At 50.9% G+C, this 24360-nt stretch overlaps 2 protein-coding genes across 2 annotated transcripts; both read left to right on the forward strand.

Moving 5' to 3' along the window:
• The first annotated feature begins 2310 nt into the window (after window positions 1-2310).
• On the forward strand, window positions 2311-7701 carry LOC308063175 (E3 ubiquitin-protein ligase TRIM7-like). Its single transcript, XM_080385784.1, has 7 exons — window positions 2311-2805; window positions 4026-4112; window positions 4494-4724; window positions 5077-5099; window positions 5411-5526; window positions 5826-5858; window positions 7007-7701. The coding sequence occupies exons 1-7, from the start codon at window positions 2398-2400 to the stop codon at window positions 7516-7518; spliced, it is 1410 nt and encodes a 469-aa protein (XP_080241910.1). The 5' UTR covers window positions 2311-2397; the 3' UTR covers window positions 7519-7701.
• Window positions 7702-7832: 131 nt separating this feature from the next.
• Window positions 7833-24096, forward strand: CDC25A (cell division cycle 25A). Its single transcript, XM_080385783.1, has 16 exons — window positions 7833-9521; window positions 11602-11687; window positions 13714-13768; window positions 14718-14753; window positions 14902-14938; window positions 15324-15425; window positions 16205-16321; window positions 16876-17010; window positions 17662-17736; window positions 18406-18558; window positions 18895-18987; window positions 19394-19456; window positions 19562-19660; window positions 20364-20494; window positions 20868-20979; window positions 22352-24096. The coding sequence occupies exons 1-16, from the start codon at window positions 9364-9366 to the stop codon at window positions 22490-22492; spliced, it is 1593 nt and encodes a 530-aa protein (XP_080241909.1). The 5' UTR covers window positions 7833-9363; the 3' UTR covers window positions 22493-24096.
• Window positions 24097-24360: the final 264 nt, after the last annotated feature.

Here is a 24360-nt window from a genome sequence, read left to right on the forward strand (position 1 = left end):
GTGGCGTTGTGGACACTGCCAGGATTTAACAACATCCAGGTGACCTTCAGCGGTGAGAATGTCAACAGGCCATCTGCAGCCACACCTCCCACACTGGGGAGGATGACAGCCATCACAGGCGCTGAGCTCGGGGCGGCAGTGGCACCAAAAAAACCACAGAGGTGGCAGTGCTGCAGGGCACAGATTTGGGGGTGGCACATGCTGCGAGCAGCCTTGCTGCCCTCTGAGTTGTCTGCGGGTTATCAGCACCCTCCACTTAATTGCAGGCAGGTTTGTTTGGGGAGTGCTGGGTGCTGCATGGTCCTCGGCTAAACCACTGCTCAGCTGTCGGGGTTAATGGCACTGGCCCGCAGGACCGACTGCGAGTGCTCCTGTCCCTGGCTCAGTCACTCTTATCTGGCCCTCCCTGGCCCAGGGTGCTGGGGGGCTGGATGCAGCTCAGGGGCTCTGACTGAGCAGGGAAACTGGGCTGTCACCCCAGAACACTACAGTGACGGTGGACCAGGGCTGAAAGCATCATGCCAGTGCCTCCACAGTGGCTGGGACAGAGTTCGGGGACCTGCCATGGCAGGAAAGCGGGTGGCAGGGTGGCAGGGGCTTATCGCAGGGCAGTAACCACCTGGGGAGCGGGGTTCTTTGCCTGCCTTACTGCCTGGCTGCCATCAACGTGCCAGTGGTGCGCAGTGTCCCCAGAAATGCCAGGGTGGCTCCTTGGGCCCAGGCTGGCAGCACACCAGGGTGGCAGCTGAACATGGGAGGGGGCTGATTCTGGGCACCCAGCACCTGCAGGTGCTGCAGCACAGAGGGGACATGCCCCCACAGCCTGCAGGAGACGAGGGGGCTTGAGGGGCTCCCGAAGACCCTCTTCTTATCACTAAGCATCACCGCTACCCCCCAGGTGCTTTGGGGCTGGGGTGAGAGTACAGGAGGGATGTGGAGAGCCGGCAGCAGCCGTGGGGCGCAGGATGGAAGCTGGATGCCCGGTGCCAGGGCAGCCCCTCAGTTTGGTGGGATCTCCCTGTTGCAGGGGGCTGGCAGCGGGCAGTGGGCCTGGGAAGTGGCTCGAGGACCCGATGACACTCGGCTCCTGTGTGTCACAGCTGCCGCGCTGACCCAATCCCTTCAACTGCATTAACCACCAGCCCCGGGGCCAGGAAGCAGCTCCGAGGCCCAGGGAAGGCATGGGGCACGAGCTGCCCAGCGCTCCTGGCATGTGTATGTTGTACATATGTTGTAAATGATTCAATTGATTTAAGTGGCCAGAGCAGCCAAGGTGGCTGGCAGCAGCGTGCTGCAGCATGCCGGCTCACAGCCCAGGCAGACTACGACTGTGCTGGGGAACAGACATGTGCACAGCGCATTGGTACACAGACACACACGTTCTTGCACACACAAACATGCAGACTCATACCCACCCACGTGTCAACACACAAGCACACCAGCACGGATATACACACATGTGCCAACACACATGCACAGATACATGTACACACAGATCTGCATGTGCATACATATATATGTACATCCATGTGCAGACAGATGCATACACATACATACATGCATGCACATGCCAATGCAAAGGCACACAAGTATGCACACACACTCGCACCCCAACACACATGGTTACACATATGCACATGCATGCACACATATATGCACAAAGATATGCACTGACATACATGTGCCAACACACATATTCACACACATACACACACGCACATGTAGATGCATGCATGCAAATACACATATACACGTATGCCAACATATACACACAAGCACACACCAATGTAAAGGCCCATATGCATACACACATTCACTCACAAGTAGACTTGCACACATGCATGCTCATGACTCCACACATATATTCACATGCCAACATATATGCACAGCTATGCACATACAAGTGCACAGGCACACCTATACACCCCCCCCATATGCATAGATACGCATGCACACATACGTCCATGTGGACAGATATGCATGCACAGACAGACATGCACAGACACCCATGTGAACATATGCATGCACACACATCCGCAGATAGACATGCACAGACATCCATGTACAAAGACTCACATACACACTCCCCCATGTGCACAGACATGCGTGCACACATCCACACACAGGCACACACACAGCCCCATGTGCACAGACACACATGCACACACCAGCACACGGGCATGCATATAGATCCCTCTGCACAGACACGCATGCACACTCCCCCATGTGCACACACACACACATCCGCACACACACGCGCCCCCCATGTGCACAGACGCGCCCACCCCACGCACGGGCACACGCCCCGCCCCCGACCTCAGCCCCGCCCCCGCCCCGCTCCGCCCCCCGGCGGCCGCCCGGCGCCCCGCGCCCTTTCCGGGAAGCGCTGGCTGGGGCATGGCGCGGGCCGTGCTGGCGCTGGGCGAGGCGCTGCAGGCCGAGGCCACCTGCCCTGTGTGCCTGGAGCTCTTCTCCCAGCCCCTCGTCACCGAGTGCGGTCACAGTTTCTGCGGGCCCTGCCTGGCGGCCGTGCTGGGGTCGCCGCCGCGTCCCGCCGCCTGCCCGCAGTGCCGCGCCCCCGTGGCGCCGGGCTCGTTGCGGCCCAACCGCGCGCTGCGCGCAGTGGCCGAGCTGGCCGAGGCGCTGGGGGACGAGGCGCGGCGGCCCCGCTGCCCGGCGCACGGCGAGATCCTGGGGCTCTTCTGCGAGAGCTGCCGCACCCCGCTGTGCTCCCTGTGCCGGGAGGGCTCCCCGCACCGCCACCACCGCGCCCGCCCCGCCGAGGAGGCCGCCCCGCTGCTCCGGGTAGGGGGGAGCCCCCGGGGGACGGGGGTCCCGGGGCAGGGGCCGGTCCCTTCCCTGGTACGGGCTGGGGTCCCTCCCGGAGAGGGGCAGCGGGCCTTTCCCCAGACAGGGCGTGGGGTGCCCCTGAACAAGGGGCTGGGGTCCTCCCCAATGAGAGGCTGGTCCCTTCCCCTGTATGGGCCGGGGCTGAGTCCCTTCCCTGGTATGGGTGGAGGGTCCCGCCCAGACAGGGGCTGAAGTCTCTTCCCTGGTATGGGCTGGGGTCCCTTCAGGGCACACAGGTCAGGGTCACCTCTGGGCATGGGCTGGGGGGCCTTCCAGGCACATTTCAGGGTCCTCTCTGCACACAGGCAGGGGTCCCTTCACTGGCAGAGATCTGGGGACCCCTCCAGCACAGGTTGGGGTCCCCTCTGAGCACAGGCAGAGGTACCCCACAGTTTATGGACTGGGGTCCGCTCAGAGCACAGGTTAGGGTCCTTTCCCAGCCATGGATTTTGGTCCTCATCCAGCTGCTGGCTGGGAGTCCCCATCTGGCTGTAGTTGGGGGGTCCCTGTCACCACGGGTGGGGGTCCTCTGTCCCTGCCACCCAGCTGGGGCTGCTGGTGCTCCCGTGGCTCCTGCTGTCCATCGCCTCCCTGCAGCCCATGCAGGAGCACAGGTCCCTCTTACTGCTCACCCCTTTGTGGCCCCACAAGGTCCCTAACGCCAGGTATGTCCCCAGCCAGGAACAGGGACATGGTCTCCCCACTGTGTGTGGGCTGGGGTCCCCCCCCAGCAGCAGCTCGCTCTGCCACAGGGCAGGGCTCAGAAGAGCCCAAGTTTTTTTATTTAACACTCCAGCAAATTTATGGAGTCCGTCTCAGACACAGTGCTGCTGTCACTGCAAACCTCTTCCCACAGATCCCACTTCCGATACCAAAAGTTGTTTTTCCTAATTAAAACAAAACAAAACAATAACAAAAACAAACAAACCACAAACTTCAGGGTTTCCTCATGAAGCTGTTCTAGAAATATTTCTGGCCAAAACAGCTGCGCGTGGGGATCTCCCTAGCCTGTAACGTGTGCTGCAAGAGGTGGGTGCTGTCTCCAACAATGCTGAGCTGCACACCCACCCGCGGTGAGCCTGCAGAGCGATGGTGTCCCCCACAGGGGCTGTTCAGTGACATCTCCTGCAGATGTCACCCCAAAATCATCAAATACGTTCCCTCCCCCCCTCCAGGAGACGCTCCAGACTAACCTGGTTTTTCTACAAAAAGAGAAAGAAGAATTTAAACCCAAAGGAGAAGAGAAAATTTGTGACCTGCTGGTATGTGTTTCTGTGTCCGTCTGCATGCCGTGCCCCCCCTGCCTGCTTACCCACCTGTCTTCAGGGGTGCACCCCATCTTTCCTCATCTATATTTATATCCTTTTCCATAACAACACTATTTTCTCTCCCCTTCTCTATCCATCCTATATATCATTTTTCCATCCTGCTCTCCTTCAGACTCTGCTGTTGCCTGGGGTCCATCAACATCCAGACTTGACACCCCCCTCCCCCTTCCACTCTTGCAGCTTTTCCTCTCCAAAACCCCTTCCCCTTCTCCCCATGATCCTTGCCCGGCTCTGTGCAGTGCTGGGTCCCCGTGCCTGCGTGGAGGCAGCCAGAGGATGGGATGGCTCAGGGGCCTCCGTGCGGGTGCCTTGCAGGAGAAGGTGGCCTCGGAGCGGCAGAAGCTGAGAGGCACCTTTGAGCAGCTGCAGCAGTTCCTGCGGGAGCAGGAGGATGTCCTGCTGGCCCAGCTCGATGGGGTGCATGGGGACCTCACCAAGAAGCGCCACGAATACGTTTCCAGTGTTTTGGAGAGGAAATCGCTGCTGGACACGCTGATTGCAGAGATAGAGAAGAAACGTGACCAGCCAATGGTTGAGTTCCTTATGGTGAGGCAGCATCACCCACCTGGGTGCTGTGACCCCCCTGGCGAGGCTGGGGGCACCCACCCAGGACCCTCTGCATCCCAGTGCCCGTGCAGCCCAGTGCCTGGGAGCAGACAGGCTGTGACACCACGGTGCGTGGTGTGGCTGGTGTGAGTCTGGGCCTGCCGTGTGAGCTGAGGGAAGGCAAGGATTTGGGGGAGTGAGTCACTGAAGTGTCCCCAGGAGAGTGGTGTGACCCCCCCTGATCCCCGTCACTCTGCTTCATGCAGCAGGGGAGTGACTGTAACTCACTGCCCTGGGGACCGTGGTTCTTCTTGGTAGTGCCAGAGCTGACCTGGTGTTTTCTCTCTTTCAGGATGTTGGCAAAACCCTGAGCAGGTATGAAACAGGCTCAGTGTCGCTCTCCTCCTGCCCGGCTCTTGGGCAGAGGTTTGGAAATACTGCAGGTGGCCGAGCAGCAGCAGCTGGGAGGGAGGTGGCTTTGCCCTGCTTGGTATTTGGGGTTTAATGTGATGTTACCTGGAACCAGCAGTCATTGCACCCCTGTTAAGACGAGGTTCCCGTGCTAATAGCTGGGACGCAGCCCCCCTGAGATCTGTTGCTGTAGGGTGTTTTCCCCGTTTCCCTCCTGGCCCATTGTGCTTGTTGACTGCTGGGGTCAGAGCTCCTCTGTGTTGTTTCCCACTCAGCTGTGAGGCAGCAAAGGCCCCGATGCCGGAGCTGGTTTCCCCAGGGCTGGAGAGGACGGTTAAGAACCTCTTTGAGATGAGCCAGCTGGTCATGGGTGTGGTGGCCCAATTCAAAGGTAAAGCAAAGAAGCATTGTGATGCCTTGCTGTGTAGCCGGTGTCAGGGCTGCTCTCCATGCTGTGCTTCCCTTGGGCTTGGGTGCAGTGGGAGATCCTTGCTGCCTGGTGCCTCTGCCTGGGCTTTGGGAGCAACACAGGCCTGCTCTGGACAGGGCCTGTCTCCAAGGTGGGATTTGCTGGAGCATGGGGCTGTGGGAGCTGGGGAGCGAGCTCTGCATCAGGCTTGCTGTCCTGATAGGGAGCAGGAAAGATTCCTCAAGGGGAGAGGCTCATACATCTTCCTTTCCTTCCTCTAGTGAACCTGCTGAGCACGATGGACAGAGAAAGGGGTAAGTTTCTGGAGCCAGTAGGCACAAATGAGGGAAAAAAGCTTTCCAGAATGAGTTTCCTTACATCCTCGGCACAAAGATGGGCTCACACCAGAACATCTGAATCCAGGGTCTGTCTAAAACTTGGCCCGCTGTTTTAACTTGGCCCTCTGTTTTGACTTGGCCTGCTGTAAAAACCTGTCCCCATGCCAGGCAGCACCCAGCAATGCTGTCCTCTTAACACCAAATGAGGGCTGGGACAGCACGAGGCCCTCAGCTTCCTTGTCCCTGGAGACTTTATTCTTATGCTGTGATGTGTAAGGCTGTGACTAGTTAAGCAGAGGGGCTGTTTGCATTTTGAGAAGGCTTTTAGGCATGGATTGGCAATGCTTTTGCAGGTGCTTGGGGGCCACATGGTCCCCACAGCATTGCAGGCACCGTTTGTGCTGAGGCCAGTCTCAGTCCTCTCAGTTTTTGGGATGAAGGACCCGAGGCACAGGATAGGTGTGCCTCAGGTTCCCCTGCGCTGTGGTCCCTGCTGTGAGCTGGGGCCTCGGAGGAGGGGGTTTAGCAGAGGACCTGGGGTGGTGGCACTGCGCAGGGTGACACCTCTGCGGCCTTGTGGGATGGCCGCGGGATGGCAGCAGAACACCCCTTATGAACAGGCAGCTCTGGCTCTGCAGTGAGATTGCCTGGTTACTCGGTGGAGCAGGGTTAGGAACTTATTTTCCCTTTGGTGAGCAGCTGTTCCCCTTGCCACTGGAGCAGGGACTGGCCTGCCACCACTGCTGCCTTGCAGGCAATGCTCCTCACACCCACGGGGATATGTTGCTCCTCCACACCCAGTCTGGCTGCAGCCCCATCACACTTAGAGCCAGCAATATCCAGCAGACTTGGAAGCAAGTTTAGCAGAGTCCTTCATGGCTGTCCCCTGTGCATGGGGACGCAGCCTGGCTTACTCTTGCTTCAGGGAGTGTTCCTTTGCCCATGGGTCCTGTGTCCCATGCTGCCTGAGGGGGCTGTGGGTGCTGCAGGCATGCACCTGTGGGGCATGAGTGAGTGCCTGTTGTGCTCACAGGGCATGTCCTGGTCCCGCAAAAGAGGGGGGAGAGGTGCTGGTTTGTTCCTCAACAGGCAATGGACTGACATTTCTCTCTGTCATGCATTAGTGGAGGTGACACTGGACCCAGAGACGGCAAGCCCGTACCTCGCTCTCTCAAAGGACTGCAGAACCGTGTGGCTGGGAGATGGACATCAAAACCTCCCCAACAACCCCAAGAGATTCACAGGCAGCCCCAGCGTGCTGGGCTCCCAGGGATTCACGTCTGGGAGGCATTACTGGGAGCTAGAGGTAGGGGATGGGGACAGCTGGGCTGCAGGGGTGGCTGTGGAGTCTGTGCGGAGGAAGGACTCGCTCACCATGGCCATGGGGAAGATCTGGGCCCTGCGGCGGGACTGGGATCGCCAGTACACGGCACTCCACATGCCCCCTTCCCCGCTGGCACCGATGGAAGAAGCCCGGAGAATCAGGGTCCACCTGGACTATGAAGAGGGCCAAGTGATCTTCTACAATGCAGAGAACATGGTGGAGATCTTGCAGTTCAAGGCCTCCTTCACTGAGAAGGTCTTCCCGTATTTTTGGCTCTGGTCACAAGAAACCTGTATCCAGCTGTGTTCCTGATAGGGTCAGATGTCTCCCGGTCTCCTGCCTGTTCCCTTGGCGAGCTGAGCAGGCAAGAGGCGTGGGAATGACAGCATTGCATTGCAAACTCGCTGCAGCTCTGCCTGGCCTGGATCCCCTCTGCACGTTGCTGCATCTCCTCCTGCCAAGTCCTTTGGAGCATTAAAGATGTGTTGTCCTGCCTGGGGGTGTCTGAATGCTCTTATCCTGGCCAGATCCCGCAGTGATGGTGTCCTGCTTGTCCCTGTGGCCACTGAGGACACATACAAATAAGCAGGAGAGAGGCAGGGAAGATGCTTTGATTGCCTATGTCAGTCTTTGGCAGCGCTGCATGGCTTGCTTTGGCTTGGTGTAGAGTGCTGCATCATAGGCAGTGTGGGGAGCTGCTTATGGTGGTGTTAACTGCTTTGGCCTAAAAATGTAAAAACTTGATTGAAAGAAAAATATTCAGGGCCGACTGGATAGCTGGGTGAGGGCATAGCCCGAGGCTCTCCAAGCTGGAAGAGTGGCAGGGACAGGGGTGTGATGAGGATTTGTGAGATCCTGGGTTGTCAGAGGGGGACCAAATGCCAAGTTGTGTAATTTAGGAACCAGGAGCATTATGTGAATTTGGTGGGTGGCAGGGCCCAGGCAGAAGGACATGGGTCATGTCCTGGAGGTGTGGGATCCCCTGATGTGTCTGCATCAGGCTGGGAACACTGAACCCAACAGGATCAGCCCTGCAGCTGGAGACTGTGGCCTCTGAAACCATCACAGGGAGATCCGGCAGAGCACATCTGCCAGGGACTTGGTTTTGACAGCAGAGATCTGCCAACCCACGCTGCATGTCCTGAGCATCCCATTTCTCCAGCTGTAAAATAGGACCATGTCTTTTGGAGCTGGGACCACTCTTCCTACACTTGCAGAGTCCACAAACAGCCAGGCCTGAGGGTTGACCCACACAAGGAGTCTCCTCCTTTTCACAGCACATCCATCCTCCTCTGTGACCGTGGGCAGAGGACAGGGCAGGGAAAAGGTAAGGCAGGGCAAAGAGTCCTTTGAAAACCTGGGTGCCTTTTTTAAGGCAAATAGCAGCACCTGGGTATATATCACAGTCTCCTGAAGGTAGAGGACAGGTGCAAGATTGTTTGGAGCAGCCTGAGTGTGCTTGCTTTTGGTACCTCACATGCCTATGCGAGCATGTGGTGCATGTTCGTCTCTCAATTCCCATTGCAATTTCACAAGTGCCGTCACTCCTGTGTCAGTGCTGCAGGGATGTAAGCTGGCTCTCCTTCACGCTACCAAATGTCTCACCAAAGCAGCTGATGCCGCTGACAAGCGCCTCACTTGAGGAGAAATTATGCGGAAAGCTTCCTCCGCTCATGGAGGCCCTTTTCCCCCCTTATCTTTCCCAGTTACAGCCGCTTCCCCTCAGGCCTGGGGGCGGGAGGAGATGTGGCGCCAAAGCTGGAGCTCTCCTCAGGCGCGGTGGACTATATTTCCCAGCAGGCAAGGCGGGACACCGCCTCCCGCGTTGCCTGCTGGGAAATATAGTCCACCCGTTGCCAGACATTCGCGCTGCTTGAGCCCGCCCCTCCCCCGGCTGGCTTTTCCATTGGCTCGGAGTGACGTCAATCAACAGTTGGAGGCGGGCAGGCGGACACTCACCGTCGGTTTACTGGTCAAAACGATCGCTGTAGGTGGGACGATTTGAGTAAAAACACCTGCCTTCGTCACGCAGAGGGAGGGTTTTGATTGGTTGAGAGGAGGTTTGGCGCCAGCTTCGGAGCGGGCGACGGGTAGCGGCGGGGGTCAAAGCGGTGTGGGCCGCGCTGACAGGAGGACGGACAGGTTCAGCTCGGCGCTATGGATCCAGCACCGGGCGGTTCTTACCGCCGCCGTCGCCGCCGCCTGCTTCTCTCGCCGGTCCCCGTCACTTCACCCGCCGTGGTCAAGTCTCTCTTTCCCACCGATCTCTTGCCGGTCTTAGATCGCCGCCTCACCGTGGAGCAGCTGGCACAAGGGTCAGTCAAAGCGGGGGGGCTCTGCTGCTGTGCGCTCTCCCCGGGGCTCCCCCCTTCCTCTTGACTGAGGGCTTCTACCATGCCCCCTCCATTAAAAAAAAACAACCAAACAACAACTCCCAAGGTCCAAGAGCCTATTCCCCCGCTTCTTCCTTTCTTGACTCGAAGGGTGGCCTGAGGGAGCCCCACTTCCCCCGCGCCATACCAGGCATCCGGGGCCTTTTCTCCCCGACCCCGGCCCCGAAGCGAGGCTGGGGGCGGCTCTTCTCCCCCCATTCCAAAAAAACCCAAAGCCTTGAGTTCTATCCCTGCGGTGTGGCCTTGTGGAACTTTTCTCCTTACACACACCACCACCCCACCACCCCCCCAAAGAAACCCCCCCCCCCCCGGTGTTCTGCTACCTCTGCTGCCCCCTCCCTTAGCTGCAAGGCCTCGAGGAGCTTTTCTCCTTCCCTGGCCCCAGACCCCAGAACAAGGCCTCGGGGACTGCATCTACCACCACCCCCAGCAAAAAAAGTGAGGCCTCGTGGATATCTTCTCGCCACCCCAGCCAAACCGAGGCCTTGAGGATCTCTTCACCTCCTCCCTCCAGAAGTGAGGCCTTGACGACCTCATCCTGCATTCTCTCCTTCCAACCCCTCCCCCCTTAAAATTAAGGCCTCGATGACCTTTTCTCCTAACCCTGCCCCCAAAAAAGCAAAGCCTCGAGGAGCTGTTTCCCCCCCACCCCCACAAGATGAGACCTCGAGGTGTTCATCCCATGCCCTGCCCCCCCGCTCCCCCCTTACAGACCCGAGGCCTCTCCATGGGTGGCCTCCCTCAGCCCCCGCCTCCCGGTGCCCCCACCGCTGCAGAGCTCTTTTCCCCCTCCTGCTTGGGGCCTTCCTCTCTAAATAGGCCCTTCTCCCAAGGGAGCCCCGAGACTTGGCCTTCCTCCCTGCCTGCATGTAGCCATGGCTCCTGCACTGCGGGCCATCTTCCCCCTGCCCTATCCCACCACCATCTTCCCCTAGTTCTGCTCTGGACAGCCACCTCGCTCCTGAGCCCTTCCCTGCGCCTGACCCCAGGGTTGGGTGTTTTTCCCTCTCCCAAAGATTAATGCGGGTACTTCCTGCCTAGCTGCATCAGCTAAGCTCAGTTTTTGCTCCTCACTGCCACCTTTTGCCTGTCTCCTGTGACCTGACTTCTTTCAGCCTGTTGCACACCCTCTCCTGGTTCCTGCGCACCCCCCCCCCCCCCCCTTCACTGTTTCACACATGGGAAGTGCTGCGGTCTGTGGGCTCTGCCACTCCTTTCTCCTTTAATCTCATTACTCCTACAGTAGCCTCTCTACTTGTATGGCTCCTGTTTTGACCTGACCCACTCTGGGCTCAATGGCTCTCCTAGTATTTGTTTTTTGTTTGCTGCTTTTATATTATTGTCATTTCTGTAATCACTTGCTTTCTTTATGAGCCTTCCCTCCTTCAGGTTCCTGAAATTCCTGTACAGGTTTTGTACCAGTCCATTATTCTGTCCTTTGAGTTTGTAGCCCTAGCTTGTGCCCTGGTGCATTTTTTAAGCCATGTGATGGAGGAGCCACATTCAAGTAGCCTTTCCCTTATTTAGGGTAATACAGAGTGAGGCTACGTACGATAGGCATGTCTGTCTGTATTGAAGCTGCTGTGACCCCTGCCCACACATCAAATGAGTGTGTCTGACTGGAAAGGCAACCAGGACAATTACCATCTTAAATGACACTCTCCTTGGCTCTGTTTTGGAAGCCTGACTTATAATATTAACAGCACTGCATGTGCTGTTTTAAAAACGCAAACCAAACCCTGAAGCTTAAGTCCCTGTAGGTGTTAGATCTGAGCCTTTTTGTAAGGGTGGCAATGTGGTGTTGGCATTGTCCCCATACTGAACAGCCCACAGAGCTCAAGGAGCTGTGGTCTGATTGCCAAGCTGGAGTCCTTTCACTTGGCCAATGATAAAGGTTTTGGGTTATGATTATCTGTGCTGTATATCTTCATTCAGGTGCAGCTATATTGTGTATTTCTTGCTTCAATGAGCATTTAAAACAAATACCTAACTTCCTTTACAGTAAGCATGAAAATGCTGAGCAAGATCTGGGAAACAAGAATACCAATGGTCTACAAAGAACAGCATCATCAGAATCAGCAGACTCAGGTACAGTTTTCTCAATTAACAAGTAAGAAATGAAAAGCATTGTATCTTTAGATGACTTTCATTGCAAGCAGCTTCCAGGGTTTGGATAGTTTGCAATCTGTGCAGCCAGTTTTCATTCCTACACTTTTGAAAAGAGGGAGGCAGGCAAACCATCACTCAGCAAGCTTCTGCAGTTCATGGTTTGGGTTGTGGGAGGGTTTTTTTTGCTTTAATTGTCTTGGAATATGTTAGCAGTAGAGCCAACGTGGAGGAAAAACTGGTTCTGTGCCGCCCCCTCCCCCCAGGGGAACTCAACAGAGATGACTTTTTCCTTTTTTTCTTAGCTTTCTTTTTATGACTTACTACACTATGTGGTTGCTGACCTGTCATGCTTTGTACTCCAGCATGATGTTTATCACTGCCGTTTTCTGATTGCCTTGATGTTCTGCTCTGTACATGGTAGTAGGTCAACACCTTATCATGAGTGTATCAGCCCTTCTTGCCGTGGAGATGGCTGAGGATGATGGCTGCTAAAGATAGCCCAAGATAGACTTCACCAGTGAATTGGATTCCCACCATTCTGTAGTCTGTGGTGTCTTGCAGGTATTGGCCTGTGAGTGTTTATAGTTGCGCACTGGGGCTGTGATCTGGAAAATGGGGAGATAGCCTTTCATCCTTCATTGTTAGGATCCATTGCATATCTGCGTTCAGCTCTGAATAGGACCAATTTGAGTTTCTGCCCTTTGGAGGGTGATAACTTTGATGAAAGCAAGTCGTCACCCTCTGTTTTCTCTCTTTGAACCCAAACTGCGTGAACCTGCTCTGCATGCCTGCTTGAATCGAGGCCACTGAGCAGGGTTTGTCTTGTGGTTTGGGGTTTGTTTTTTTTGTAGCTTTTTGTTAACATGAGCTGATTCTTTATCTGAAACCTGGGGAGTTGCATCTTAATACTGATCCTTGCCTAGAAGTATTTTTTTTTTCTTCAGATGAGATGCTTTATCAATGAAAATGGAATAGGTTGTTGCTGTATACCTTGTAGAAACAGGGAAGTTTCTGATAATTCATTAGTCCAGCCCAGTGATGGAAATCAGTGTCTCCATCTGAATTCACACACTAGTCTGACTGTGTGGTACTTCCAGCCTTCAAAGGAGCTTCATAAACTGCTAAAATACAAGTATAGCTCACAAACCACAGAGTGGGATAGAATAACCAAGCTTGCTAAATCCTCGCTTTCTTTTTGGCTTTTTTCTTTTTCTGTCTCCAAACCAGGTCTTAAGTGCTCAGAAAACACTCATAATTAAGGTCTTTGCTGTGCTGAGACCACTACCTGTCAATGTTTGTCACATAAGTTCTTTGCACTTGTTTGTTTAGATCCCAGTCACTGAGGTAGCAACAAGTCTTCCCGTGATGGTATGGAGAGTATTCTGGTAACCGTTGTCCTGTTGCTAGGGCTTGTGAATACTTCCATAATACAAAAGTGCCTCGGGGAATCTGTGTTTTAAATAAGCTTCATATTTGACAGTACTTAAATGTGATGTAGCTATAATGTTTCTCTCAGTTTGTGCTTATGAAGTGCATCAGGTGCACTAGCACGCATTAAGAAGAGCCTTTTGACTACTTGTTATGGAATGAGCCCAAAATTTCTTCCTGTGAAGGGGTGTAACTAAAAACATGGCTTAAAAACCCCTAAAGGACTAAGTTGTTTATTAAGATGCGTGTGTGAGAGAATAAGCCAAGAAGAGTATTCCAGGAAATGTGGCAGGACTCTGTTCTATATGACATTCTAGGCAGGGCTAGGGGTACTGGTTTTAATTACTCCTGTATTTCCCCAAGCACTGACGCTTGGCTGTTCTATGGCCAAAGCCAATGGTATGGCATATCTGTAACTGTTACTTCTACACTGAGGTGAGGCTGCAGGCAGGGCTTTATACATTAGTTTTCTGTCTGAGCTTAGGGCCTTTCTGGGGAAATCTGTAGCAGTGTCTGACACTTCGTGTTTCCTAGATATTACTCAGTAGAAAATGCTGTGTCTGTGTCTCCTCTCCAGGTTGTGCTTTGGATTCGCCCGGTCCTGCAGCCTTGAATGATATTACGGAGGAAACGTATGTAACCCTATGCTAAGCCTGACTTGTGGCATTTCATGTTGCACCGTTAACAGATGTAGCTTAATGAGAGGCTTGATGTGGCTTTCCCCTTGCTGGCGTGTGTGCAGTGAGCTCTTCTCTCTTAAACCTCTAGAAGTGTGTGCTGTAGCGTTCTGCAGCTTGAGATGCTAGGCTGTCTGTCTTGCGTCCCAGAGTACTTACTTAACCAGCCTTGGGTGTGAGTTAAGTGTGTTGTACCAACCAGGCTGTTAGAGCACGACATTGGCACCTTACCAGGAGTCTGAGGCTGTACCAAATTGCATGTACGTTGCAGTTTTCACCCAATGTTTAAACTATAATTTATGCTTCTACATGCCTTAAATGATAGCAAGCAGTTGCTCTGAGCTTTGAATTTGCCACTCTCAATTATATATATTTTTTTTCCTAATCTTCTGTCTTCAGGGAAGGGGGACAAGTGCCCTTGGTCCCTGGTTTACTGAGCTTTTTTTCCTTCAACTCAGCTTGTCTAAACAAGCCTGGAAAGAGTTTAAGGAAAGGAGGGGCAGAAAGAGTCTAGCTAGAGTTTCAGAGTCTGGGATGGGATAAGCTGGCTCTAAATAGCTTTTGAGAAAGGCAAAGTGTCATCAAGAAGCATGATGGCTTCTGCTTAGCACAGGGGTCCTCAAACTTTTTAAACAGGGGCCGGCACGTGGATGAAGTGGCAGGAAGTCATCTGCGGCTGCTTGGTTTCCACACACCCCCCAACCCCCCTGGCCCCCAACCCCCCAACGGGGTCGGGGGTTTCTGTAAATACCGGGGGCCGGGTTGGGGACCCTGGGGGGCCGTATCCAGCTCGCAGGCCGTAGTTTGAGGACCTCTGGCTTGGCATAACAGTGACTTAAATACAAGGTTGATTTTCAGTGTACTACCTTTTGGTGCTAACCTGGGGCATCTCACTTGCTTTTAGGTTTGAGAAAGCTATTAATGAATCCAGCAGGCTGAAGTAAGTGTACATCTATTTTAACTTGTTTGGCAGTGACCTTTGTAGCTTATGGGCTTTTATTGGGAAGGGGGGGAAAGTAAGTTCTACTGATGTTGCTGTCTTTTTGAAACAAAATGTTGAAATAAATCTTGGTTATTTTTTATTGTAGCATTCGGATGCCTTTCAGAAGAATACATTCACTGCCGGTAAGTGAGGGTGGTACTGGTATTATATGTTAAAGGATTCAGCATGTTAAGTGTTTTAGATAGATGCGTTCCATAACTTGTTCATTTGCTGGTTTCAAGAATAACTGATGTGGTACTCAATGAAAACTGTCAGAATTGCAGCTTGTAAACTCAAAATCTCATTTAGGGTAGCATGAAGTTTCAGCAACGTGGGTCTGTCATTAATGCAGTTGAAGCACTTTGGTACCCGTACTGAGATGTCACTATAAAAGGCTGCTGCATGTAGTTTGCACAAATTTGTAGTCGGAGACCTTATAGTCTTCATTTAAAACCTCTTTTGCTTAAAATGTTGAGCAAAGACTGTATTGCACAATACTGAGCTGGCACCTCTGTATGAATGTTGTAGCAAAGCCTCCTGGGATCCAGTCCTGCTCTGAAGAGAAACCTTTTTGATTCTCTGGACAGTGATGCTTTTCAACTATTGGAACAAGATGAAAATAAGGAGAATGTAAGTGTTGCTTTCTTTCTGTCGCCTGCGATGATCTGGTGTAAGAGGCCAGTACCCGGGCAGCTGAATTAGCACACCCTTTCAACAGAGGATGTGGTGGGAAAGGCTTCTGTTATTCTTTGCCAGGCTGCAGGTCAGACATAGCAGTTTTGCGTAGCTTATCTTAGGGGAACTTGCAGTGAAGTGCTACGGCACTGATGATAGCAACTGCAAACTGATTATAGGTTAATAAAAATTTAGAAGGCTTTGTGCAACTCTGCCTTCGCACTGCTGAACATAACTCCTTTTAGATTGAGCAAGGGAAAATGTATTCATGCCATTAGCTTTAGCTAGCTGCGAGGGGTGCCTGCAGAAAGCTGTTCAGAGAGACCACCTCGTCTCTTCTTCCTGCTGCTGGCACGGGGAGCCCTGGCTCCTCAGGACACAAATGCTGCTGGAAATCCCATCGGTAGGGCTGCCACAGGTCTCTACAGAAGAGCAGGTGTCAGTAGACAGCATTTGCTGCCTTTAATAATTACTTTTTTGCAGAGCAGTTGTCTGACAAAAGAAATAGAAAAGCCTTAAGCCCATAGGGGATACCAAGAAGATAAAAGCTTGATTGTGTCCTCTTGATAAATTTGAAAACATTTGGCATCAGACTATTCCTGTTGGCAGCAGAAAACTTAAATCCAGAAGGTCAGGTAGTTTTAAAAAAAAACCCTAAAAAGATAAAACAATCCTAGCAACTTACACAGTTTGTAACTTTGGTAAAATGATTGCTTTATTCCTTTTTAATTCAGGAATTGTTCGAGTTTAAGAAGCCAACCAAACCAGCTTCTTGTTGTTATGTGCATGTCCATTCCCCTGATGGAAAAGCTGTTCCTGGACCAAGGCAGAATTCATCTGCAGCTCAGATAGTAAGTACTGCGGTGTTTACAACTAATTCTCAACTCATCTTCTGCATACCTGCTGTCTGGGAGGAAGAAAAATTGCATCAGCTGTTAGTCACCACTGTTTATGTGCCACATAGAAAACATGAAAGATCAATTGATACAGAGCTGAGGTTATGCTGCAGTAAGTCAAGGGGGTGTGGGCATTGATGTGGAATAAAGAAATGTATTGATAGTGAAAACAATTACAGAGTAGATACTTATATTGAGGTAGATGCATTCGAAACAGTGAAGAATGTGTAGGTGCAGTTGGATCTTATGTCCAGATATGACATCCAGGAAGAAAATATTACCTTTTTCATATTCTATTGCTTGGAAAAAGCAACTGAAAAAACACGATGGGACCTTGCACAGAAACAGAGCTGGGGGGCTGATTCTCGTCTCCACTCCTTCAGTCAGGTAGTCATTCATCCTGCTGAGTACTCTTGATCTGTAGTGTGGAGGCACGGCATCACCTCTGTGGTTACAGCATCCCGCAGCAAAGGGAAGGGATGTTATTAAAACTAACTCTCTTGTCTCAGTTTCCCATGGGCACAATACCTGCGGGTGAACAGGAGACCTACCAGCCAGCTTTCCTGCAGCAGTCTTCTCTGACTTCCTCTGAAAGTGAAGATGACGATGGATTCCTAGAGCTGTTAGATGTGCAAGACTTGAAGGTATGTACAAAGAAAATAAGATAAACACTTCAAAATCAGCTCTAATATTAAGTCTGCCAACAATATCTGTCGGTAATGTACATATGTTCTAGCAGAAGTCAGTGTGGTAAGTCAAACTGCAAAAAGCAAGGTACTAGGGAATCCTAGAAGATGAGTTATCATCATCTTTTTCAGCTTTTACATTTCAGTGTCTCTATCTTACATGTGCTTGTTCCTGGTGCCGACAGTGGGATTTATGTGGTGCATGTTAAAGAATTGCTGCTGTTCCTATTGGCAGATGAGAATTGCATTACTGGAGAGAATTATTTGAGCAGTGGGCATTTTTCTTTAGATACTTGCTGAGAGAGCTAGAGGCAATATTTTCTTTTGAGGTGCTTAAATAAAGATTGTTTCTAACTGAATTTGAAATGCTTAAAGCTTTGGAGGAAGACCATTGTTAATCAATCGATGAAATGATGTAGCTTACCTTCTCTGACATGTCTCAACTCGGTTCCATTATTTCATTGAGTATTGGAATAGTAATTGAGTTAAACTCATAAAATTGCTCTGACAGCTGAACTCAACTGGAATACTGGCCCACGCTGTGCAGAAGCTGTATTTACAGTCTCTGCCTGTGGTAAAATTGATGAGAATCAACTTTCTTTTTCTCAGAATGATGAGGAGATGCCTTCTGATGTGGCGAGCCTCTGGACTGCACCGCTGGTCATGAGTGGGACAGACAATTGGGTGAGTGTTCTGTGAGAGCACACAGGACAGAGACAGGGACTTTGTTCTAACAGCCGTTTTCACTGCTGGGACAAATGATCATGCTGTTTCTGATCCTGTGTCCCTAATAACAACAAATCAAGATATGGCATAAACCTCTTTCAGTATTCTGTTATCTTAAAAGTGTGTTTACCTGAAATACTGTCAGTGTGGAACAATGCTCACTGTGTGCATGTCTGGGCATCAACTTTCTTTTTACAAAACCATAACTTCAAGAAGATTTTGATTTCCCTTATCAGACACTTGTTGACATATCTTGAACACATTCTGCACAGATTTACCTGGAATGCCTGTAGTTTGATCTGATAATAGACTGCAAAGGGAGTTTAGACTCCAGCAAAAAGCTCTTAATCTGCTGATAGACTGTCTGCTAATTGGTATAAAGCACTCTGCTAAAACTTCATATTGCTTATGGTGCTCCAAGCTCACCCGGGTCTATACAGCAAGAAACAAGTGTTACTGGAAATGTAGGTCCTGAATTTAGATGACCCTATTAACATTCTGCTGTCACTGTGCAGTGGTGGTGTCTGATCTAAGGCAAAATTTGTAATAGTCTAAAAGTCTCAGGCTTGCTTAGTTTCTAAGCTAAATCTTTGCTAGACAACCCTTAGCTTCTCTCCTTCCTCACAGCTGAAACGATGCCGGTTGTTTGGCTCTTCATCTCTCCATAATGGTGGAGGAAGAAACACCCAGAAGAGGATGGAAAGATCCCAGGAAGAGAATTCTCCAGGGAAAAGCAAGAAGAGGAAAAGCTTGCCTGAAACACCTTCTGAGGACTCAACGGTTGGTGGCTTGGCATCCAATTTTGTAATGCAGAAATGATTGGGAGAGGATCTAGTATAAGTGTCTAGTTTAAGAAGGGTAGTGAGAGCGCTTTTTTCAGGTGAATTGCTGGCCTAGCAAAACTGCGTTCTCCGCATAGCGCAGGAGACTTAGGGAAGCTGGTGCAGTAGTTGCATACTCCTGACCCTGAATTATGCCTTAATCTAAAGGGGAAGCTGGGGAGTTGTAGTTCAGGGCTTCAGCGTAAACTCTGAGTTTTCTGTTATGTTATGGGGGGGGAAAAAGATCTTTCAGCTGTCAGTGCTCAGCATTGGCCTCTAACCTGTGTTCCTCTAGAGTCTGAAAATGGTAAAGGTGGAATCCTCCACAGCAGAGATCGAAAACATTTTGGATGGTGACCAGAGAGACCTTATTGGTGACTTCTCAAAGGTAATCCAAATGATTTAATGCTAAAGTATTAACTAAAGTGTTTTAATGACCTTTCTCGGTAGATATGTCTCAAACCAGCCCAAATAAGGCACTTTCCTTCTTATCTGTACATAAATTACCAGGAAAGGCTGAGGCTGAGAAGGGTGCTCTTTTTTTGGTTTATTTTAGACACAAAGCGATTCATTTGTGGTTATTCAAAAAGATTTACAAAATCCCTTCAGCATAGGAGACAAAATTGAAATTCTGTCCCTGAATTTTAGAATTCTTGGTTTTAGCTCTTGAGCTTTGCTGAAGAGATTCTTGTCAACAAAGTCTCTGTGCTACAAAACTAACTGCTGGACACTGTGCTTTTGCCTCTATGTGACTCATTTGGAATTTCCTCAACTAAATGCTGTCTGTTTTAAAGGGCTATTTATTCCACACTGTCGATGGGAAACATCAAGATTTAAAATACATCGACTCGGAAATGGTATGTGCTCCAGGGACAGTAAGAAAAACTCTACTGGGAGCAGGGAGGGAGCTGTGCAAAACCATCCTGCAACAACTGAACTCTTTTGGTGGGTTGTTTTTTCAGATTGTGTCTGTGCTGACTGGGAAGTTTGCAAGCTTCATCAAGGAATGTGTGATAATTGATTGTAGATACCCCTATGAGTATGAAGGAGGACACATCAAGGTATGTTGACCCTGTAAGAGCAACGTAGAGTTGTCTGAAGTTGCAAACTGGGGTCACTTGGCACCACTGGCAAGTATCCAAGGCCACGTGGATATGTTACAGCTGAGATGCCCAAGAGCCCCACTGGGGTCTGCAGTCCTGTTACACCTATGTGCTGCATGAATCTTGGGACACTGAGCTCACACCTGGTTCATAAAGTGATTCTTCCTTCAAAGGAGGGAATGTTCTGCTTTTCTTAATCAGAGGAGGTGGCCTGTGTGGCGATTGGGAAGATGGTTCCAGAGGTGAATGTAAGACACTTGGTATGCAGTATCCCAATATCTAGGGAAGCTAGAATTAGAATATTAAACTTCATTTAAACCACAGACTTCAAAGAACAAAAGTTGGTGCAAATCCTAACTGATCTTGGTTTGCTGCTGGAGCAAGCTGGCCAGCCCTCTTGAATGCAATGAGATGGGAAGGGAAACCCAACAAGCCACAACCTACAGCTGTGGAAATGGCAACCTGAAACAGGTCCAGGTCACCCAGAGTCAGTGTCAGACTGTAATGTTCTGGGTTTGCAGCTGTGTTCCTGCTGGCTGGAGGGGCTTGCCGGTGCTCCTCTGGGAAACTAAGGCAAGGGGACGGCTTGCAAGGAAGTAGAGTGGGTTTGTACCTGTTGTCTGCTCACTGCGTGTGCTGGGGCATGCCTCTGCCTTTACAGGGTGCTGTCAACCTGCATATGGAAGAGGATGTGGAAGACTACTTGCTTAAGAAGCCAATCCAGCCATCTGAGAACAAACGAGTGATAGTAGTGTTCCACTGCGAGTTTTCTTCAGAGCGAGGTCCTCGAATGTGAGTTATTCCATACTCCCCTAGATAAGGACTTACTGCTGAGCCAGCTGAGAGCAAAGCTTTCGGGGTGGCACCGATTACTGTGACAGCATGCTGCTTAATGCACGGTTTATCATGAGTAGAAGTTGGTTGTCACCTCTGGCAGGGTTGTGACAGCCCATGATGTGAATGGCCACGCTAAAGTTGGGCTGGCACACTGGAATGTGTGGCGATGGAAAAGAAAAACCAGCTAGCCACAGTTTTGGGGCCAGTGTGGCCTGTCAGCCTGTTCCTTACTTCTTCCCATTTCTCAGATCACAGTTTTGGGCGACAGCTGTTTTCATGTATTATTTATTGAACACAAGATGTAGTGCAGGGTTTTTTCCTGCTGCAGGTGCCGGTTTGTGAGAGAGCGGGACAGGCTGGCTAACGAATACCCCAACCTCCATTACCCAGAGCTGTATGTCCTGAAGGGGGGTTACAAGGAGTTCTTCTTAAGGTGCCGTGTAAGTAACGTTCTCTGAAACTCATCTCTTTCACACTCGCAGGAGAAGAAATGATAGATAAATAATACCCATGTATTCGTAGTTGATCCTTCTCTTTGGAGTAGGGTGGTGTTGCTGGGGTAGCTTTTCCTGCTCCGTTCCACAGTGGTCTGTACAGAGAGAGCAGGGGAAGCTCGGCAGTGAGGCTGAGCCTGTTCTATACCTCAGAGCTGTCTGGCTGCCATAGCTGAAAGGTTTTTCCACTTGTCTCAAGAGTAAAATATAAAACTGGTTTCTGCCCTTTTCTAACAACTAGGAGTTCAAAATGTCATTTGTAGAAGGAATTTCTTAAGAGTGCTTGGCCTGCAAGGGCTAGGAGAGAAGACAGGCTTGACAGAAATGGCCGTATAAAGAACGGAACCCTGAAGTCTCATACTATACTAAAATAGCAAAATCAAAGAACTTGAGGTTTGAGTTTTCAGCCTCTAATTGAGGAAAGGGAACTAAAAAATGCCCAGCAGCTCTCCTGCCAGCACTAAGGATGGCGTTTCTTGTATTGCTCGGCTCCTGCCGCTCTGGCACTTCAGCGGCTGTACTCTTTTCTTCAGCTAGTTCGTCCTGCTCTTCTGACACAAGCTAGACTGTGGCCTGACTGTCACTTTAGCGATTTAGATTTAGTCTAAATCTTAAGAGCATCTCTTAGACTACCTTCCTGTTGTGTGAGCTGATGCGTTTCCAGAGAGGTGTGAGATATTTGGCCTTTCTGGGGCTGCCTGCGTGGGACTGAGTGCTCTTTCCCAGGGGTAGTTTGAGTCTTCCAGCGTTTGGGCTGCTGTGGGGGATGCCGGTGCTTGTGGCAGTGAGTGCTGTCCTGTTTTTTGGCTCTCCCTGCGATCTGCTGGGTCTCCTGTGATGGTGGGCGCCTGGATTTTGTTTCGGCCCAGTGGGTGTCTTCTCCCGAGGTGGAAGGAGCCAGGGCCTCAAGGTGGCAGCATGGAACGGCTGACGGCAGCCTCGAGTGCTCTGGTCTGTGAGCCAGGGGCTGGCCGGTTCCCAGATAGATTCTTCAAATCTGTGCTATTCCAAGGTGAATACTAGACAGATGTTGTTTGTCTGTTGATGTCTGCCAGGAAATTTGGGGCAAGAGCTCTGTACACAGGGCTGAAGTCTTTTGTTGAACAGCTATCGCTTCTGGAGTAGCTGTAACCTTGAACATTGCTTGGCTTCCCGCAATGGGTCCGTTTCTGTTTATTCTGGCAGTAGTTGTTTGAATGGTTGGTACCAGGCTCTGTTGGTGAGTCTCAATGAGATCATCACTCCTGTCACACACTGAAGTGAAACCAGCTTCTCTTTTTTTTTTTTTTTTTTTCTTCACCCCCCCCCCCCTCCCCAGAGTTTCTGTGAGCCGCAGAGCTATCGCCCCATGCACCATGAGGACTTTAAAGAAGACTTGAAAAGGTTCCGCACCAAAAGCCGAACCTGGGCTGGTGAGAAGAGCAAAAGGGAACTGTACAGTCGCCTGAAGAAACTCTAAGGGCTGAAGTGCAAAAGCAAAGACTGCCTGTCGTAGCAGGGGGAGGCTGCAGCGGGAGGGAGATGTGCCTGTTCCTTGATTGTGGTTATGGGGTACCAGTTCTCTCCTTGTCTGTTTTATTGGGAACACCATGGGACTTGTGGCTGCAGGCTTGATCTGAACAACCTGGACGCTGGCTGGGACCTGACTCTTCTGAATATTCTTGTGACACTGCTTGGTGGAAATGGCTTCTTGTGTTCTGTGACCTTCACAGATGGCCCAACAGCCTGCCCGGGGTGGGGGGAGAGGCTGATACGCGGTGTCACCGGTTCAGGGTATTTTAGTGCCTGTTTGTTGTTTTTGTTTTTTTTTTAATGCTTTATTTTATTTAAATACAGTCAAATGAAGCTAATACTGCTGCAGTTGCATCATCTGATTTGTACTTAAACCTTGTTTCTGCTAAGGGGCAGCCTGCTGTTGGGGTGTGTGTGGGTGTGTGTTAATTATTTTTCTCAGCTGCAGCTTTGATTCTGTGTTTTTGTAGCATAATGTGTTGTGGTGAAGTAAAATGGGAAATAGTTCATTACAGCTGGGTGTTCCCACCTTGCTGAACTCCTGTGTTCCGCTGTGGGAAGCCTCTTGAAGACAGTTCAAGGGGAAAATGCTTATTGTACGTAAATATCACATTCACCTTGTTTACTTAATCTAGATTGCTTTATTTCATAGTAGTTTGAATTTAGCTGCTGCTTTAGTTCTAGAGGAGTTTTGAAGTAGGGAGAACTTCTGGTAACTGAGGGTAACGCAGAAATAGGCTGTCTTGGGTGATCCTAGAAGTACCAGGCTGCAAAGCTGTTACCAGGATTCTCAACAGCTGCTTCCTCCGAGGCTGTGTGTTACTAGCATGAATTACGTCCAGAAAGAGCCCGGCTGTAAGGAATCACGGTAACGATCCTGAGAGGCTGCTCTGAACCTGCCTTTGCTGCTGTGAGTTTGATTTTTTGGCCACTTCTCTAGCAGCAGAAGCACCTTCTGCCAGGAAAGGCAGGAAATTAAGTCTTGAAGTAAAAGGAACTTCCTCAGCTAGCATTGAACCTGATGGCTGAGCCCGACAAATTGCCCACCTAAAGCAGAATGTGTGGCTCCACGGCACAGCAGTACCAGTCCTAAAACTGCTTTGCTGCTGCAGCCTTTGGTGTCCCCTAAGACCCAGCTATTGAACCTCACAGTAGCCCTGGGATGTCAGGGAAAGGCCAGCTGCTTGCTGCAGCAATGCTGTGGTGATTGCTGTAGCTCATCTTGCTCACAAACTTCTTGGTGAAACTGGTGCTCCTGAGGCTGGGCACGCAGCCTGGGAACAGCCATGTGTCCTGGAAGCTCTCAGCTCTTTAGCAGAAATCCATGCTTTGCACTGCTGGGCTTGCTCTGTGCAAGCTAGTCTTGCGTGCCACTGTATCTGTGTCAAAAAAAATACTGAAATGGAGGTGCCTTATGTGGAATTTTAACTTGATTTTTTTAAAACTTTCTTAAAACATGCTGTTAATCCTCTTTGGAAACTGAAAGGATAAACTTTGAACGTTAACTTTCTCATCTGAAAAAAAATTTATAATAAATCAGATCTTGCTGGCTTTCCTCAAAGCTGAATACCTTGAATGGGAAGGTGGTGACATGCTGAATTGCAGCCTAGCCGGGGCTGGAAGGGCCCCCTGGAGCCCCCCCAGCCCACCCCCCTGCTGAAGCAGCTCTCCCAGGGCAGGCTGCACAGAGCCACGTCCCGGCAGGTTGGGATGGCTCCAGAGAAGGAGACCCCACAGCCTCTCCGGGCAGCCTGTGCCAGCGCCCGGCACCCTCCGGGGAAAGAAGTTTGTCCCCAGGTTCCGCAGGAGCTGCCT

The sequence above is a fragment of the Falco punctatus genome (assembly GCF_963210335.1).
Source record: "Falco punctatus genome assembly, chromosome: 4".
Lineage (NCBI taxonomy): Eukaryota > Metazoa > Chordata > Aves > Falconiformes > Falconidae > Falco > Falco punctatus.

Excerpts from the sequence above, each read along its gene's own strand:
- LOC308063175 (XM_080385784.1), top strand. The coding sequence starts at position 2,398 with ATGGCGCGGGCCGTGCTGGCGCTGGGCGAGGCGCTGCAGGCCGAGGCC. Across the intron at positions 5,527-5,825 it reads TGTGGTGGCCCAATTCAAAG|TGAACCTGCTGAGCACGATG; the intron begins GTAAAGCAAAGA and ends TCCTTCCTCTAG. Across the intron at positions 5,859-7,006 it reads CACGATGGACAGAGAAAGGG|TGGAGGTGACACTGGACCCA; the intron begins GTAAGTTTCTGG and ends GTCATGCATTAG.
- CDC25A (XM_080385783.1), top strand. The coding sequence starts at position 9,364 with ATGGATCCAGCACCGGGCGGTTCTTACCGCCGCCGTCGCCGCCGCCTG. Across the intron at positions 15,426-16,204 it reads AAGATGAAAATAAGGAGAAT|GAATTGTTCGAGTTTAAGAA; the intron begins GTAAGTGTTGCT and ends TTTTTAATTCAG. Across the intron at positions 18,988-19,393 it reads TTATTGGTGACTTCTCAAAG|GGCTATTTATTCCACACTGT; the intron begins GTAATCCAAATG and ends TCTGTTTTAAAG.